Source organism: Engystomops pustulosus, chromosome 8 (genome assembly GCF_040894005.1).
Source record: "Engystomops pustulosus chromosome 8, aEngPut4.maternal, whole genome shotgun sequence".
Lineage (NCBI taxonomy): Eukaryota > Metazoa > Chordata > Amphibia > Anura > Leptodactylidae > Engystomops > Engystomops pustulosus.
The window spans coordinates 117,794,284-117,813,417 of NC_092418.1; the positions used below are offsets into that span (position 1 = coordinate 117,794,284).

Below are 19,134 nucleotides of genomic sequence, written 5' to 3' on the forward strand. Positions count from 1 at the left end.
TAAAAAATGATCAACAATAGGGGGCAGCACCCCTGACATAAATTTAGAAAGCCATAAGGGAAACTTTATTCACCCAAGTGCTACCTCTCTGCACCTTTTTATTAGCGTCTAATGTTATATTGGGTGCTGCCCCTTTGGTTGAGTACATGGAGGGTATTGATGACGTGTGATGTAGTTATGATGATGATGACTCCGTTCCCGTTCTCCCTGTGATGTGGGCGTGGCGGCGAGTGTCAGGGCGGGTAGTGTGGGCGGAGCGGTGACGTCGGGGCGGGCAGTGTGGGCGGGGCGCTGTCTGTCTCTCACTCTCCGCCGCTGTCCGTGGTGCTGGAGCCGCCGCTGATCTCCCGGGGGTCCGTGTTTTGGGGCCACTATGTCCCTCAGGTTATAAGGCTGCGCTGGTGCCTGGGGGCCCCTCGTACATCAGGATGAGGCTCTCTGCGGGGCCCATGCTCTGCCTCCTGCTCCTCACCTGCTGCTGCCATCACAGGGGCCTGGGGGCCCGGAGCCACGGTGAGTACCAGGGGGCTGGGGGCTAATATCCACCCTGTACATCGGCTGCTGCAGAATCTCTTCAGGATCCTTTCCCCACTAGCTGGGATCCTCTCAGAGTCTATGGAGGGTTAAAGGGATGTGATTGCCTGATGCCCAGCGCCCTTTAAACTTTGGAATCAGTGTTATTATAATGGATGAGGATGACGTCACAGCTCAGTGCACTTGCCTCCTACCTGTGCACCTCTCCTGCTTGGCTGCTGCAGATCCTCTTTTTTTGGTAGAAGGCATCCGCCACTAAGTATTTATTAGACCCCCTCTATCTATTGGCAGCTGCAGAACCTCTTTATCTCTTACTGCACTTTGTAGCTACTACATAAACATTACCTAAGACCCCAGGTGCATTGAGCTCTCACATCCCTCCTACTTACTGTATTTGTGGCTGCTGCAGAACCTCATGATTTTCATATGCACACACAGTAACTAGAAATGCCTGAGGCCCCTTATCTAAGTATATATTGGACCCCTCATATCCTGTTTACCCATTGGCTGCTCCAGAACCTCTTTATGTTACTGCACGTTGTAACCACTACATATAAAGTACCTGATACCCCAGATGCATTGGGCTCCCACATCCCTCCTTCTTACTGCATATGCACACATAGTAGCCACAGATGTCTGAGATCCCTGGTCTAAGTATATATAGGACTCCCATATCCTGTCTACCCTTTGGCTGTCGCAGAACCTCTTTATCTCTGACTGTATTTGTAGACACTACTGATACCTGAGACCCCAGGTGATTGATTCCATGGGGTTCTCGCATCCCTCCTACTTACCGGCTTCTGCAGAAACTCTTTACTTTGCACCTGCATCTTTGTATTGATTCGACCCCCATACCCCTCTTCCCCATGGCTGCTGCAGAACCTCTTTATCTGGAAGTGCTCTTGTTGCCACTACAGATACCTAAGACCCCTGGTACTAGCATGCATTGGACACTCACATCTCCTCGCTGTATTTTATCTGTGGCAGATACTGTTTCTTTTACATCTGCACTTGCACTATTACATACTTTTACTCCTTGACTGCTTTTTAGCTGCTGCAGAACATCTTTATCTTGCACTTGCAGTCACTGTAGCTGCTTAAGAGTCTCTTATCCCCCCACTGCTATAGAACTTCTCAAGATTCTTCAACTGTTACGATGTTATTAATCACAGCATTTCATACCCATTCTTTTGTAGGGGGCAACCATAGTGCCCCGCATGTATCAGACCTATTCTTTATGCATTTTTGCTTGATTTGTATAATCTGTGATGATGATGATAATGGATATAGGAAACCCTCAGGACAATAATTACCAAGGAAGCAAATCCTGGGAAGGGAGGGTCTACCTCATTTCAAAGGTGATGGTCTGTCACCTTCTAATTGTGGGCCCTGAGTTTTGCCCTGAGGCCCCTTGGTACTTCTTCCATCCCTGAGTAAAAGGTGTTGAGTTGACCATCTGATATTTAACCCTTGAGAGATGATGGTGGTCTATAAAGAGTTAATCCGCAGGTCTGAGTCCATCAGACTTTGTTTAAAGTGTTTTCTGTAGCAACAATGTATCAGATTGTGATGTTTTTGTTTTCGGATTGTAACAAAAAAGTCAAAACAAAATATGAGAATGTAACAAAATCTATGGATCTGTGAAGATAAGGGGATGTTATTGATTGGAAATTTGCCTCGAGGGAAACAATATTCTACATGTCCTGGTGGTGGGGATGACATATCACTAGTCAATAAACAATACACACTACTAAGCTGTTGTCTATAGGATCGATCACTCCAGCCGCGGCCCCTTCCCCCCAGTCACAGCTCCTCCATTGTGATTGCCATAGAGTGAGGGTACAAGGGGCCGCCAACAACCTCTGATGCTCCTTATCCTGTGAGAAAACGCAGATTTTAGTAAATTAAAATGCTGTTTGTTTCTGGAATCTGACCAAATCTTTACTCACCAGTTGAAATTCACATCTAGATGTATACTGCCCTAATAATAATAATACTGCCATACTGGGATCAGAGAGTTCAAGGAGATGAGCTGTAAGGAGCTCCCAACTCCTTGGAAACAGGTACTTCTTGTTTCTATGGATTCACGGCTGCTGGGAATTGTTCGATGTGACCCTGATTTGCTCTACTAGGACAGACAAGTACAAGGGCAGGGATACTCATGGCGGACCTTGGCAATGGCATTTTATGGGTTAAAGAAGCACCTGGACAGTGCAGAGGGTCAGTCCTGGTGCTGGATGTATTTGTGATATGTGTATCCTCAAAAAGTTTTCTGTCTTTTTGCTCAGTGATGTTGATGCTGGTTGTAATATACAGATGTAGCAGAGCTGATGTTGCTTAAGGGCATTATAATAATTCACTGCCCTCAGAAGAAGTATGTTTACAGTCATTCCTATATAAAACTGAAGATCCTACAGGCTAAAGTACAGTAAATTACCAATTACCAGAGGTCTGTTTGTAACTGGGGGTCGTCTGTAAGTCAGGTGTTCTTAAGTAGGGGACCGCCTGGTATTGTGGAGCTACATGATAGACCCAGCTCTGCTACATTCATTGCAATCGAACCTGTTAACATATATTGTAAATGTGACAGGACCCGTGCAGCGTCCAGCGTCCATAATTATATGGCCATGGCATATGGTCACTTTACTTCATCATTTTACTCCCTGCTGTTCATGACACAATGAGCAGGCAAAGCTGCAGTGTAAAGCATGGGGAATAGAGATCTCCGAGTCTCTGAAGAAGAAAGAAGTGGATTTCAGACTCATGTACCTGGGACTTCCAATTGCAGTTAAGCTTAATCACTCCCCCCCCCCCCCCCCCAGTGCCTGAATGTAACAGAACGGGAGATTGTCAGATGTATTATACATCTCTATGGAGTGATAAATGCAGAGTGTATTCCTGTGTATAATTGCTTGGGGGACCAGTCACATTGTGCCCCATGAATTTCTCCGTCTGAGCTTGCCATCGCATGACAGTGGCCCCTTAGCCCAGAGGGCACTGACTTGCACTGGCTGAGGTGAACAACACTTCAGGTTGGTCGACCATTTTAAAGGGAACCTGTCACCAGGGACCTCATTTTCACTAAAGATAGTTTACAGAAGACCATTACAGCTGCATTGTAAATATGTCTTTCTGCCTTCATTTTCATTACAATTAATTGTGTGTTATAACTTACCTTGTGCCCTGAAAGAATCCTCTGTATAGTCCCAGGGGTTGGGCTTTGGTTTGGATGCATTTCACACAACAACATGTGACCTGTCTGTGCTGCAGACTCCTCAACTCTCAGCCCCCACTTTTGTGCTCCTGTACAGCGCCTCCCTCCTGCTCCTTCACAGAGCTCACAGCCTGCCTGGTAAGATGGCATCAGTGGGGGAGGGAGGAGCTGTCCAGGAGCACAAAGGCAGTAATAAAAGATTAGGAATATCAAAACTGCACCATCTTGTTTCTCTGCAGAACTCCCATCAGCTGAAGATCTTATACATTATACATAATTGGAGAAAGGGGTTGACATTACTCTAATACGTGGTATATCTATACTATGATCATGGTCTTCTCACTCCTTAGCTCATCCGCCTGTGTTAACCTCTTGTTCCTACTGGATGCATCTTGCACTACTCACCCTATCATCTCAGGCGGACAGCTATTACTCGCAACCTCTTTACATTCAGTACATGCACGCTCGGTCTGGCTGAGTGTGCATGTCTTCCTAAGTCTCTGGCAATCTATCTTCTTGAGAACAGGTTTCGGCATATTGAAATGCAACAGGTTTTATAGGTTGACAATATTCTAATGTGAAGGCCATCTATACGCTGCTATGGTCATTTGTAAAGGTCTTCTCACTCCATGACTCTTTGACCTGTGTGCATTAGATGTTCCTACTAGATGTGTGTTGCTTTAAAGGACTACTCAACCCATCATCTCTTTGTTATCTGTATTGTATATCGCTAGTATCTAGAATCATCTATACAATATCCTTATGCCTCACCGGCCATGAAAATCATCTCCAACAAGTGACATTCTATAAATTCAACCTTGAGGCACAATGTATAGATGATGTATATTGTTTGCATCCTTTCAGCTTCCATAGGTGCGCTCAGCCATCATTGTATGTATACCATATGTCATGTGTGTGAGGTCTACGCTGATTCACATGCTGACGTTCTCATGCCCGCTCCTCCACCCCCTCTTCCTCCTGTGACTCATCCCACGTCAAATATTGAAGATGGCCTTTACAATTGCTTGTGTTCTGGCCTGCCTAGCGCTTGTGTGGGTGATCATAACCGCCATCAATTATCCCCCTGTGCCCCACATAGGGACCTGGGTGCCAAAGCTAAATCCAACTTTATTAGCTGGCTCAGTGGAGGGATAAACTTGGTGTTTTTGTATTAAACCAAAGCAATGGGATTGATTGAGGTCATAATCATTGGCTGCATGGTTAGACTGTAATACAGTGTAGCAGAGCTCAATCTGTGCATAGGGTCACCCATGGTAACAATCATTGGTGCCATATGGTTATATTTGGACTATGATGTAGCAGAGCTCAATCTGTGCATATGGTAACCCAGGCATAGGATTAAATTGCAGTAATAATAATTGGTTACATGAGAGTTTATTAAGATATTGTAGGGATGAGCTTGTTCCGAGTGTTACCTTTAGTTGTATAACCCGTATTGATGGAAACCCACCCAGCATGGATTGATGGACTGTGACCCACCGCATTTAGGGATTTGGGTGGCAGAGCTCAATCAATCTTCATTAGCTCAGTGCAGGATATAACAGGCTGTTCTTGTATGAAGCCAATGGAAATATATTGTGGTCATACTCATTGGTTGCTTGCAATACAATGTAGTAGAGCCCAATATTTGACTAGGGTAACCCATATACAGGGCTTAATCATGGTAATAATCATTGGGTACATAAGGTTAAGGCGGCACGGTGGCTTAGTGGTTAGCATTACAGCCTTGCAGTGCCGGGGTCCTGGATTCATTTCCCAGGGTCAACACCTGAAAAAGAGTTTGTATGTTCTCTCCGTGTTTGTGTGTTTCCTCCGGGTCCTCCAGTTTCCTCCCACACTCCAAAAACATACTAGTAGGGTGATTAGATTGTGAGCCCCACTGGGGACAGGTTTGGCCAACTCTGTGCAGCGCTGCGTAATCTGTGTGCGCTAGATTAAGAATTATTATTATTATTATTATAAAGTTTGTGTCCTCAATAAGACGTAGCAGGGCTTAGCTCGTACCAAGGATTACCTACAGTTGTATTGATGGAAGCCCACCCTGCATGGAATGATAGACCTGGGTGCCATACCTCAATCAATTTTCATTAGCTTGATCAGTGTAAGAATATATATGGTGTTCTTGTATTAAATGCAGATGTTTTAATTCTACTAATAATCAAAAGTTGAAAGGTATCAGAGCTGAGCTTGTATCTCGGGTTACATAAAATTTTGTAGCATGTATAGAACCCCTGCGCCCCACATCTGGGTGCCAAAGCTACATTTACCACCAAGATCAAGTATTGTAAACCAGGCACACTGACATACTGATGTGTGTTCTCTCTGGCAGGATCTGCTCTTCTTTAAGCTTCTTATGCCCTGTTTTTTTTTTTTTTTTTTAAGGCTTTTTTTATCCAAATGAGCCTGAGGGGCTCCAAGCTTCATAGGTGTTACTGGAGCCTGGAGCCCCTTGGGCTCATTTGCATAATTTTTAAAGCCTTTTTTCTTAAAAACCTAAGAACAACAAGAACAAGCAAGAAGGTTATAGAAGAGCAGATCCTGTCAGAGAGAACACACAACAGTATGTCAGTGTGCTTGGTTTACAATGCTTCATCCTGGTGGTAGATGTTCTTTAATCCAAGTGTTCTAGCTCTAGTGAAGGGAGATACAAGGTGTTCTTGTATTTAACCAATGCAAAGGGATTTATTGTGGTCCTAATCAATGGTTACATGGTTCTATTTGGAATACAATATAGCAGAGCTAAGCATGTCCACAGGGTTAGCCATGCAAAGGGTTAATCATGGGAATAATCATCGTTTGCATTTGGGTTAGATGGATAAATTAGGAATAAGATGCAGCAGAGCTGAACTGGTGCACTGGAGTTGTTGTCTCCCTGTATAGATCTTCCCACCTCTGCTGACGTCAGTAAGGGCAATCATCTGCCACGTCAAGTGGATGGGGATGTTCTGACATATGAAGCAGCTCTGGTAATTCTGCTGGATGGTCTCCGAGGATTTCAGCCGCACATCCCCCCCACCCCCTCCCCATTAGTTTGGGTTGCTCTGTTCTCGTTGATAGGGATACATGTAATTATTGTACCGTGGAAGGAACAGACAAGTATTCTGTGGTTTATGAGATAAGATTTTAGGAAAATGTGTGAGGAGCGACCGGAGAGAGGATGAGCAGTATATAATGTATATGGAGAGAGGATGAGCAGTATATAATATATATATGGAGAGAGGATGAGCAGTATATAATATATATGGAGAGAGGATGAGCAGTATATAATATATATGGAGAGAGGATGAGCAGTATATAATATATATGGAGAGAGGATGAGCAGTATATAATATATATGAGAGAGAGGATGAGCAGCATATAATATATATGGAGAGAGGATGAGCAGTATATAATATATATGGAGAGAGGTGAGCAGTATATAATATATATGGAGAGAGGATGAGCAGTATATAATATATATGAGAGAGAGGATGAGCAGCATATAATATATATGGAGAGAGGATGAGCAGTATATAATATATATATGGAGAGAGGATGAGCAGTATATAATGTATATGGAGAGAGGATGAGCAGTATATAATATATATAGAGAGAGGATGAGCAGTATATAATGTATATGGAGAGAGGATGAGCAGTATGTAATATATATGGAGAAAGGATGAGCAGTATATTATATATATGGAGAGAGGATGAGCAGTATATAATATATATGGAGAGAGGATGAGCAGTATGTAATATATATGGAGAAAGGATGAGCAGTATATTATATATATGGAGAGAGGATGAGCAGTATATAATATATATGGAGAGAGGATGAGCAGTATATAATATATATGGAGAGAGGATGAGCAGTATATTATATATATGGAGAGAGGATGAGCAGTATATAATATATATGGAGAGAGGATGAGCAGTATATAATATATATGGAGATAGGATGAGCAGTATATAATATATATGGAGAGAGGATGAGCAGTATATAATATATATGGAGAGAGGATGAGCAGTATATAATATATATGGAGAGAGGATGAGCAGTATATAATATATATGAAGAGAGGATGAGCAGTATATAATATATATGGAGAGGATGAGCAGTATATAATATATATGGAGAGAGGATGAGCAGTATATAATATATATGGAGATAGGAGGAGCAGTATATAATATATATGGAGAGAGGAGGAGCAGTATATAATATATATGGAGAGAGGATGATCAGTATATAATATATATGAGAGAGGATGAGCAGTATATAATATATATGGAGAGAGGATGATCAGTATATAATATATATGGAGAGAGAATGAGCAGTATATAATATATATGGAGAGAGGATGAGCAGTATATAATATATATGGAGAGAGGATGAGCAGTATATAATATATATGGAGAGAGGATGAGCAGTATATAATATATATGGAGAGAGGATCAGCAGTATATAATATATATGGAGAGAGGATGAGCAGTATATAATATATATGGAGAGAGGATGAGCAGTATATAATGTATATGGAGAGAGGATGAGCAGTATATAATGTATATGGAGAGAGGATGAGCAGTATATAATATATATGGAGAGAGGATGAGCAGTATATAATATATATGAGAGAGGATGAGCAGTATATAATATATATGAGAGAGGAGGAGCAGTATATAATATATATATGGAGAGAGGATGAGCAGTATATAATATATATGGAGAGAGGATGAGCAGTATATAATATATATGGAGAGAGGATGAGCAGTATATAATATATATGGAGAGAGGATGAGCAGTATATAATGTATATGGAGAGAGGATGAGCAGTATATAATATATATGGAGAGAGGATGAGCAGTATATAATATATATGAGAGAGGATGAGCAGTATATAATATATATGAGAGAGGAGGAGCAGTATATAATATATATATGGAGAGAGGATGAGCAGTATATAATATATATGGAGAGAGGATGAGCAGTATATAATATATATGGAGAGAGGATGAGCAGTATATAATATATATGAGAGAGGATGAGCAGTATATAATATATATGAGAGAGGAGGAGCAGTATATAATATATATATGGAGAGAGGATGAGCAGTATATAATATATATGGAGAGAGGATGAGCAGTATATAATATATATGGGGAGAGAAGGAGCAGTATATAATATATATGGAGAGGATGAGCAGTATATAATATATATGGAGAGGATGAGCAGTATATAATATATATGGAGAGAGGATCAGCAGTATATAATATATATGGAGAGAGAAGGAGCAGTATATAATATATATGGAGAGAGAATGAGCAGTATATAATATATATGGAGAGAGGATGAGCAGTATATAATATATATGGAGAGGATGAGCAGTATATAATATATATGGAGAGGATGAGCAGTATATAATATATATGGAGAGAGGATGAGCAGTATATAATATATATGGAGAGAGAAGGAGCAGTATATAATATATATGGAGAGAGAATGAGCAGTATATAATATATATGGAGAGAGGATGAGCAGTATATAATATATATGGAGAGAGGATCAGCAGTATATAATATATATGGAGAGAGGAGGAGCAGTATATAATATATATGGAGAGAGGAGGAGCAGTATATAATATATATGGAGAGAGGATGAGCAGTATATAATATATATGGAGAGAGGAGGAGCAGTATATAATATATATGGAGAGAGGAGGAGCAGTATATAATATATATGGAGAGAGGATCAGCAGTATATAATATATATGGAGAGGATGAGCAGTATATAATATATATGGAGAGAGGATGAGCAGTATATAATATATATGGAGAGAGAAGGAGCAGTATATAATATATATGGAGAGAGGATGAGCAGTATATAATATATATGGAGAGAGGATGAGCAGTATATAATATATATGGAGAGAGGAGGAGCAGTATATAATATATATGGAGAGAGGAGGAGCAGTATATAATATATATGGAGAGAGGATCAGCAGTATATAATATATATGGAGAGGATCAGCAGTATATAATATATATGGAGAGAGGATGAGCAGTATATAATATATATGGAGAGAGAAGGAGCAGTATATAATATATATGGAGAGAGGATGAGCAGTATATAATATATATGGAGAGAGGATCAGCAGTATATAATGTATATGGAGAGAGGAGGAGCAGTATATAATATATATGAGAGAGGATCAGCAGTATATAATATATATGGAGAGAGGATGAGCAGTATATAATATATATGGAGAGAGGATGAGCAGTATATAATATATATGGAGAGAGGATCAGCAGTATATAATGTATATGGAGAGAGGAGGAGCAGTATATAATATATATGGAGAGAGGATGAGCAGTATATAATATATATGGAGAGAGGAGGAGCAGTATATAATATATATGGAGAGAGGAGGAGCAGTATATAATATATATGGAGAGAGGATCAGCAGTATATAATATATATGGAGAGGATGAGCAGTATATAATATATATGGAGAGAGGATGAGCAGTATATAATATATATGGAGAGAGAAGGAGCCGTATATAATATATATGGAGAGAGGATGAGCAGTATATAATATATATGGAGAGAGGATGAGCAGTATATAATATATATGGAGAGAGGAGGAGCAGTATATAATATATATGGAGAGAGGAGGAGCAGTATATAATATATATGGAGAGAGAAGGAGCAGTATATAATGTATATGGAGAGAGGATGAGCAGTATATAATATATAAGGAGAGGATGAGCAGTATATAATATATATGGAGAGAAGATCAGCAGTATATAATATATATGGAGAGAGGAGGAGCAGTATATAATATATATGGAGAGAGGAGGAGCAGTATATAATATATATGGAGAGAGGATGAGCAGTATATAATATATATGGAGAGAGAAGGAGCAGTATATAATATATATGGAGAGAGGAGGAGCAGTATATAATATATATGGAGAGAGGAGGAGCAGTATATAATGTATATGAGAGAGGATGAGCAGTATATAATATATATGGAGAGAGGATGAGCAGTATATAATATATATGGAGAGAGGATGAGCAGTATATAATATATATGGAGAGGATGAGCAGTATATAATATATATGAGAGAGGATGAGCAGTATATAATATATATGAGAGAGAGGAGGAGCAGTATATAATATATATGAGAGAGGATGAGCAGTATATAATATATATGAGAGAGGATGAGCAGTATATAATATATATGGAGAGAGGATGAGCAGTATATAATATATATGGAGAGAGAAGGCGCAGTATATAATATATATGGAGAGGATGAGCAGTATATAATATATATGGAGAGAAGATGAGCAGTGTATAATATATATGGAGAGAGGATGAGCAGTATATAATGTATATGGAGAGAGAAGGAGCAGTATATAATATATATGGAGAGAGAAGGAGCAGTATATAATATATTTGGAGAGAGGATGAGCAGTATATAATATATATGGAGAGGATGAGCAGTATATAATGTATATGGAGAGAGGAGGAGCAGTATATAATATATATGGAGAGAGGAGGAGCAGTATATAGTATATATGGAGAGAGAAGGAGCAGTATATAATATATATGGAGAGAGGATGAGCAGTATATAATATATATGGAGAGAGGAGGGGCAGTATATAATATATATGGAGAGAGAAGGAGCAGTATATAATATATATGGAGAGAGGAGGAGCAGTATATAATATATATGAGAGAGGAGGAGCCGTATATAATATATATGGAGAGAGAAGGAGCAGTATATAATATATATGGAGAGAAGATCAGCAGTATATAATATATATGGAGAGAGGAGGAGCAGTATATAATATATATGAGAGAGGAGGAGCAGTATATAATATATATGGAGAGAGGAGGAGCAGTATATAATATATATGAAGAGAGGATGAGCAGTATATAATATATATGGAGAGAGGAGGAGCAGTATATAATAAAATGGAGAGAGGATGAGCAGTATATAATATATATGAGAGAGGATGAGCAGTATATAATATATATGGAGAGAGGAGGAGCAGTATATAATATATATGAGAGAGGAGGAGCAGTATATAATATATATGAGAGAGGAGGAGCAGTATTTAATATATATGAGAGAGAATGAGCAGTATATAATATATATGAGAGAGGATGAGCAGTATATAATATATATGGAGAGAGGATGAGCAGTATATAATATATATGGAGAGAGGATGAGCAGTATATAATATATATGGAGAGAGGATGAGCAGTATATAATGTATATGGAGAGAGGATGAGCAGTATATAATGTATATGGAGAGAGGATGAGCAGCATATAATATATATGGAGAGAGGAGGAGCAGTATATAATATATATGGAGAGAGGAGGAGCAGTATATAATATATATGGAGAGAGAAGGAGCAGTATATAATGTATATGGAGAGAGGATGAGCAGTATATAATATATAAGGAGAGGATGAGCAGTATATAATATATATGGAGAGAAGATCAGCAGTATATAATATATATGGAGAGAGGAGGAGCAGTATATAATATATATGGAGAGAGGAGGAGCAGTATATAATATATATGGAGAGAGGATGAGCAGTATATAATATATATGGAGAGAGAAGGAGCAGTATATAATATATATGGAGAGAGGAGGAGCAGTATATAATATATATGGAGAGAGGAGGAGCAGTATATAATGTATATGAGAGAGGATGAGCAGTATATAATATATATGGAGAGAGGATGAGCAGTATATAATATATATGGAGAGAGGATGAGCAGTATATAATATATATGGAGAGGATGAGCAGTATATAATATATATGAGAGAGGATGAGCAGTATATAATATATATGAGAGAGAGGAGGAGCAGTATATAATATATATGAGAGAGGATGAGCAGTATATAATATATATGAGAGAGGATGAGCAGTATATAATATATATGGAGAGAGGATGAGCAGTATATAATATATATGGAGAGAGAAGGCACAGTATATAATATATATGGAGAGGATGAGCAGTATATAATATATATGGAGAGAGGATGAGCAGTGTATAATATATATGGAGAGAGGATGAGCAGTATATAATGTATATGGAGAGAGAAGGAGCAGTATATAATATATATGGAGAGAGAAGGAGCAGTATATAATATATTTGGAGAGAGGATGAGCAGTATATAATATATATGGAGAGAAGATGAGCAGTGTATAATATATATGGAGAGAGGATGAGCAGTATATAATGTATATGGAGAGAGAAGGAGCAGTATATAATATATATGGAGAGAGAAGGAGCAGTATATAATATATTTGGAGAGAGGATGAGCAGTATATAATATATATGGAGAGGATGAGCAGTATATAATGTATATGGAGAGAGGAGGAGCAGTATATAATATATATGGAGAGAGGAGGAGCAGTATATAGTATATATGGAAAGAGAAGGAGCAGTATATAATATATATGGAGAGAGGATGAGCAGTATATAATATATATGGAGAGAGGAGGGGCAGTATATAATATATATGGAGAGAGAAGGAGCAGTATATAATATATATGGAGAGAGGAGGAGCAGTATATAATATATATGAGAGAGGAGGAGCCGTATATAATATATATGGAGAGAGAAGGAGCAGTATATAATATATATGGAGAGAGGAGGAGCAGTATATAATATATATGAGAGAGGAGGAGCCGTATATAATATATATGGAGAGAGAAGGAGCAGTATATAATATATATGGAGAGAAGATCAGCAGTATATAATATATATGGAGAGAGGAGGAGCAGTATATAATATATATGAGAGAGGAGGAGCAGTATATAATATATATGGAGAGAGGAGGAGCAGTATATAATATATATGAAGAGAGGATGAGCAGTATATAATATATATGGAGAGAGGAGGAGCAGTATATAATAAAATGGAGAGAGGATGAGCAGTATATAATATATATGAGAGAGGATGAGCAGTATATAATATATATGGAGAGAGGAGGAGCAGTATATAATATATATGAGAGAGGAGGAGCAGTATATAATATATATGAGAGAGGAGGAGCAGTATATAATATATATGAGAGAGAATGAGCAGTATATAATATATATGAGAGAGGATGAGCAGTATATAATATATATGGAGAGAGGATGAGCAGTATATAATATATATGAGAGAGGAGGAGCCGTATACAATATATATGGAGAGAGAAGGAGCAGTATATAATATATATGGAGAGAAGATCAGCAGTATATAATATATATGGAGAGAGGAGGAGCAGTATATAATATATATGAGAGAGGAGGAGCAGTATTTAATATATATGAGAGAGAATGAGCAGTATATAATATATATGAGAGAGGATGAGCAGTATATAATATATATGGAGAGAGGATGAGCAGTATATAATATATATGGAGAGAGGATGAGCAGTATATAATATATATGGAGAGAGGAGGAGCAGTATATAATATTTATGAGAGAGGATGAGCAGTATATAATATATATGGAGAGAGGATGAGCAGTATATAATGTATATGGAGAGAGGATGAGCAGTATATAATATATATGGAGAGAGAAGGAGCAGTATATAATATATATGGAGAGAAGATCAGCAGTATATAATATATATGGAGAGAGGAGGAGCAGTATATAATATATATGAGAGAGGAGGAGCAGTATATAATATATATGGAGAGAGGAGGAGCAGTATATAATATATATGAAGAGAGGATGAGCAGTATATAATATATATGGAGAGAGGAGGAGCAGTATATAATATATATGAGAGAGGAGGAGCAGTATATAATATATATGGAGAGAGGAGGAGCAGTATATAATATATATGAAGAGAGGATGAGCAGTATATAATATATATGGAGAGAGGAGGAGCAGTATATAATAAAATGGAGAGAGGATGAGCAGTATATAATATATATGAGAGAGGATGAGCAGTATATAATATATATGGAGAGAGGAGGAGCAGTATATAATATATATGAGAGAGAATGAGCAGTATATAATATATATGAGAGAGGATGAGCAGTATATAATATATATGGAGAGAGGAGGAGCAGTATATAATATATATGAGAGAGGAGGAGCAGTATTTAATATATATGAGAGAGAATGAGCAGTATATAATATATATGAGAGAGGATGAGCAGTATATAATATATATGGAGAGAGGATGAGCAGTATATAATATATATGGAGAGAGGATGAGCAGTATATAATATATATGGAGAGAGGAGGAGCAGTATATAATATTTATGAGAGAGGATGAGCAGTATATAATATATATGGAGAGAGGATGAGCAGTATATAATGTATATGGAGAGAGGATGAGCAGTATATAATATATATGGAGAGAGAAGGAGCAGTATATAATATATATGGAGAGAAGATCAGCAGTATATAATATATATGGAGAGAGGAGGAGCAGTATATAATATATATGAGAGAGGAGGAGCAGTATATAATATATATGGAGAGAGGAGGAGCAGTATATAATATATATGAAGAGAGGATGAGCAGTATATAATATATATGGAGAGAGGAGGAGCAGTATATAATAAAATGGAGAGAGGATGAGCAGTATATAATATATATGAGAGAGGATGAGCAGTATATAATATATATGAGAGAGGAGGAGCAGTATATAATATATATGAGAGAGGAGGAGCAGTATATAATATATATGAGAGAGAATGAGCAGTATATAATATATATGAGAGAGGATGAGCAGTATATAATATATATGGAGAGAGGATGAGCAGTATATAATATATATGAGAGAGGAGGAGCCGTATACAATATATATGAGAGAGGAGGAGCCGTATACAATATATATGGAGAGAGAAGGAGCAGTATATAATATATATGGAGAGAAGATCAGCAGTATATAATATATATGGAGAGAGGAGGAGCAGTATATAATATATATGAGAGAGGAGGAGCAGTATTTAATATATATGAGAGAGAATGAGCAGTATATAATATATATGAGAGAGGATGAGCAGTATATAATATATATGGAGAGAGGATGAGCAGTATATAATATATATGGAGAGAGGATGAGCAGTATATAATATATATGGAGAGAGGAGGAGCAGTATATAATATATATGAGAGAGGATGAGCAGTATATAATATATATGGAGAGAGGATGAGCAGTATATAATGTATATGGAGAGAGGATGAGCAGTATATAATATATATGGAGAGAGGATGAGCAGTATATAATATATATGGAGAGAGGATGAGCAGTATATAATGTATATGGAGAGAGGATGAGCAGTATATAATGTATATGGAGAGAGGATGAGCAGTATATAATATATATGGAGAGAGGATGAGCAGTATATAATATATATGGAGAGAGGATGAGCAGTATATAATATATATGGAGAGAGGATGAGCAGTATATAATATATATGGAGAGAGGATGAGCAGTATATAATATATATGGAGAGAGGATGAGCAGTATGTAATATATATGGAGAGAGGATGAGCAGTATATAATATATATATGGAGAGAGGATGAGCAGTATATAATATATATGGAGAGAGGATGAGCAGTATATAATATATATATGGAGAGAGGATGAGCAGTATATAATATATATGGAGAGAGGATGAGCAGTATATAATATATATAGGAGAGAGGATGAGCAGTATATAATATATATGGAGAAAGGATGAGCAGTATATAATATATATGGAGAGAGGATGAGCAGTATATAATATATATGGAGAGAGGATGAGCAGTATATAATATATATGGAGAAAGGATGAGCAGTATATAATATATATGGAGAGAGGATGAGCAGTATATAATATATATGGAGAGAGGAGGAGCAGTATATAATATATATGAGAGAGGATGAGCAGTATATAATATATATGGAGAGAGGATGAGCAGTATATAATATATACGGAGAGAGGATGAGCAGTATATAATATATATGGAGAGAGGATGAGCAGTATATAATATATATGAGAAAGGAGGAGCAGTATATAATATATATGGAGAGAGGAGGAGCAGTATATAATATATATGGAGAGGATGAGCAGTATATAATATATATGGAGAGAGGATGATCAGTATATAATATATATGGAGAGAGGATGAGCAGTATATAATATATATGGAGAGAGGATGAGCAGTATATAATATATATGGAGAGAGGATGAGCAGTATATAACATATATGGAGAGAGGATCAGCAGTATATAATATATATGGAGAGAGGATGAGCAGTTTATAATATATATGGAGAGAGGATCAGCAGTATATAATATACATGAGAGAGGATGAGCAGTATATAATATATATGGAGAGAGGATGATCAGTATATAATATATATGGAGAGAGGAGGAGCAGTATATAATATATATGGAGAGGATGAGCAGTATATAATATATATGGAGAGAGGAGGGGCAGTATATAATATATATGGAGAGAGAAGGAGCAGTATATAATATATATGGAGAGAGGATGAGCAGTATATAATATATATGAGAGAGGAGGAGCCGTATATAATATATATGGAGAGAGAAGGAGCAGTATATAATATATATGGAGAGAAGATCAGCAGTATATAATATATATGGAGAGAGGAGGAGCAGTATATAATATATATGAGAGAGGAGGAGCAGTATATAATATATATGGAGAGAGGATGAGCAGTATATAATATATATGAGAGAGGAGGAGCCGTATATAATATATATGGAGAGAGAAGGAGCAGTATATAATATATATGGAGAGAAGATCAGCAGTATATAATATATATGGAGAGAGGAGGAGCAGTATATAATATATATGAGAGAGGAGGAGCAGTATATAATATATATGAGAGAGAATGAGCAGTATATAATATATATGAGAAAGGATGAGCAGTATATAATATATATGGAGAGAGGATGAGCAGTATATAATATATATGAGAAAGGAGGAGCAGTATATAATATATATGGAGAGAGAAGGAGCAGTATATAATATATATGGAGAGAGGATGAGCAGTATATAATATATATGGAGAGAGGAGGGGCAGTATATAATATATATGGAGAGAGAAGGAGCAGTATATAATATATATGGAGAGAGGAGGAGCAGTATATAATATATATGGAGAGAGAAGGAGCAGTATATAATATATATGGAGAGAGGATGAGCAGTATATAATATATATGAGAGAGGAGGAGCCGTATATAATATATATAGAGAGAGAAGGAGCAGTATATAATATATATGGAGAGAGGATGAGCAGTATATAATATATATGGAGAGAGGAGGGGCAGTATATAATATATATGGAGAGAGAAGGAGCAGTATATAATATATATGGAGAGAGGATGAGCAGTATATAATATATATGAGAGAGGAGGAGCCGTATATAATATATATGAAGAGAGGATGAGCAGTATATAATATATATGGAGAGAGGAGGAGCAGTATATAATAAAATGGAGAGAGGATGAGCAGTATATAATATATATGAGAGAGGATGAGCAGTATATAATATATATGGAGAGAGGAGGAGCAGTATATAATATATATGAGAGAGGAGGAGCAGTATATAATATATATGAGAGAGGAGGAGCAGTATATAATATATATGAGAGAGAATGAGCAGTATATAATATATATGAGAGAGGATGAGCAGTATATAATATATATGGAGAGAGGATGAGCAGTATATAATATATATGAGAGAGGATGAGCAGTATATAATATATATGGAGAGAGGATGAGCAGTATATAATATATATGAGAGAGAATGAGCAGTATATAATATATATGAGAGAGGATGAGCAGTATATAATATATATGGAGAGAGGATGAGCAGTATATAATATATATGGAGAGAGGAGGAGCAGTATATAATATATATGAGAGAGAATGAGCAGTATATAATATATATGAGAGAGGATGAGCAGTATATAATATATATGGAGAGAGGATGAGCAGTATATAATATATATGAGAGAGGAGGAGCCGTATACAATATATATGGAGAGAGAAGGAGCAGTATATAATATATATGGAGAGAAGATCAGCAGTATATAATATATTTGGAGAGAGGAGGAGCAGTATATAATATATATGAGAGAGGAGGAGCAGTATTTAATATATATGAGAGAGAATGAGCAGTATATAATATATATGAGAGAGGATGAGCAGTATATAATATATATGGAGAGAGGATGAGCAGTATATAATATATATGGAGAGAGGATGAGCAGTATATAATATATATGGAGAGAGGAGGAGCAGTATATAATATTTATGAGAGAGGATGAGCAGTATATAATATATATGGAGAGAGGATGAGCAGTATATAATGTATATGGAGAGAGGATGAGCAG

General features: G+C 37.1%; 1 protein-coding gene across 2 annotated transcripts in view; it reads left to right on the plus strand.

Annotated features, from left to right (window-relative positions):
- The first annotated feature begins 275 nt into the window (after window positions 1–275).
- Window positions 276–19,134, plus strand: part of PTPRN (protein tyrosine phosphatase receptor type N) — a 155,230-nt gene continuing 136,371 nt past the window's right edge. For both annotated transcript variants that reach the window (XM_072122376.1, XM_072122377.1), the window contains exon 1: window positions 276–513. In XM_072122376.1, the coding sequence (XP_071978477.1) occupies window positions 429–513 (85 nt within the window). In that variant the 5' untranslated portion in view covers window positions 276–428. The remainder of the gene's footprint in view (window positions 514–19,134) is intronic.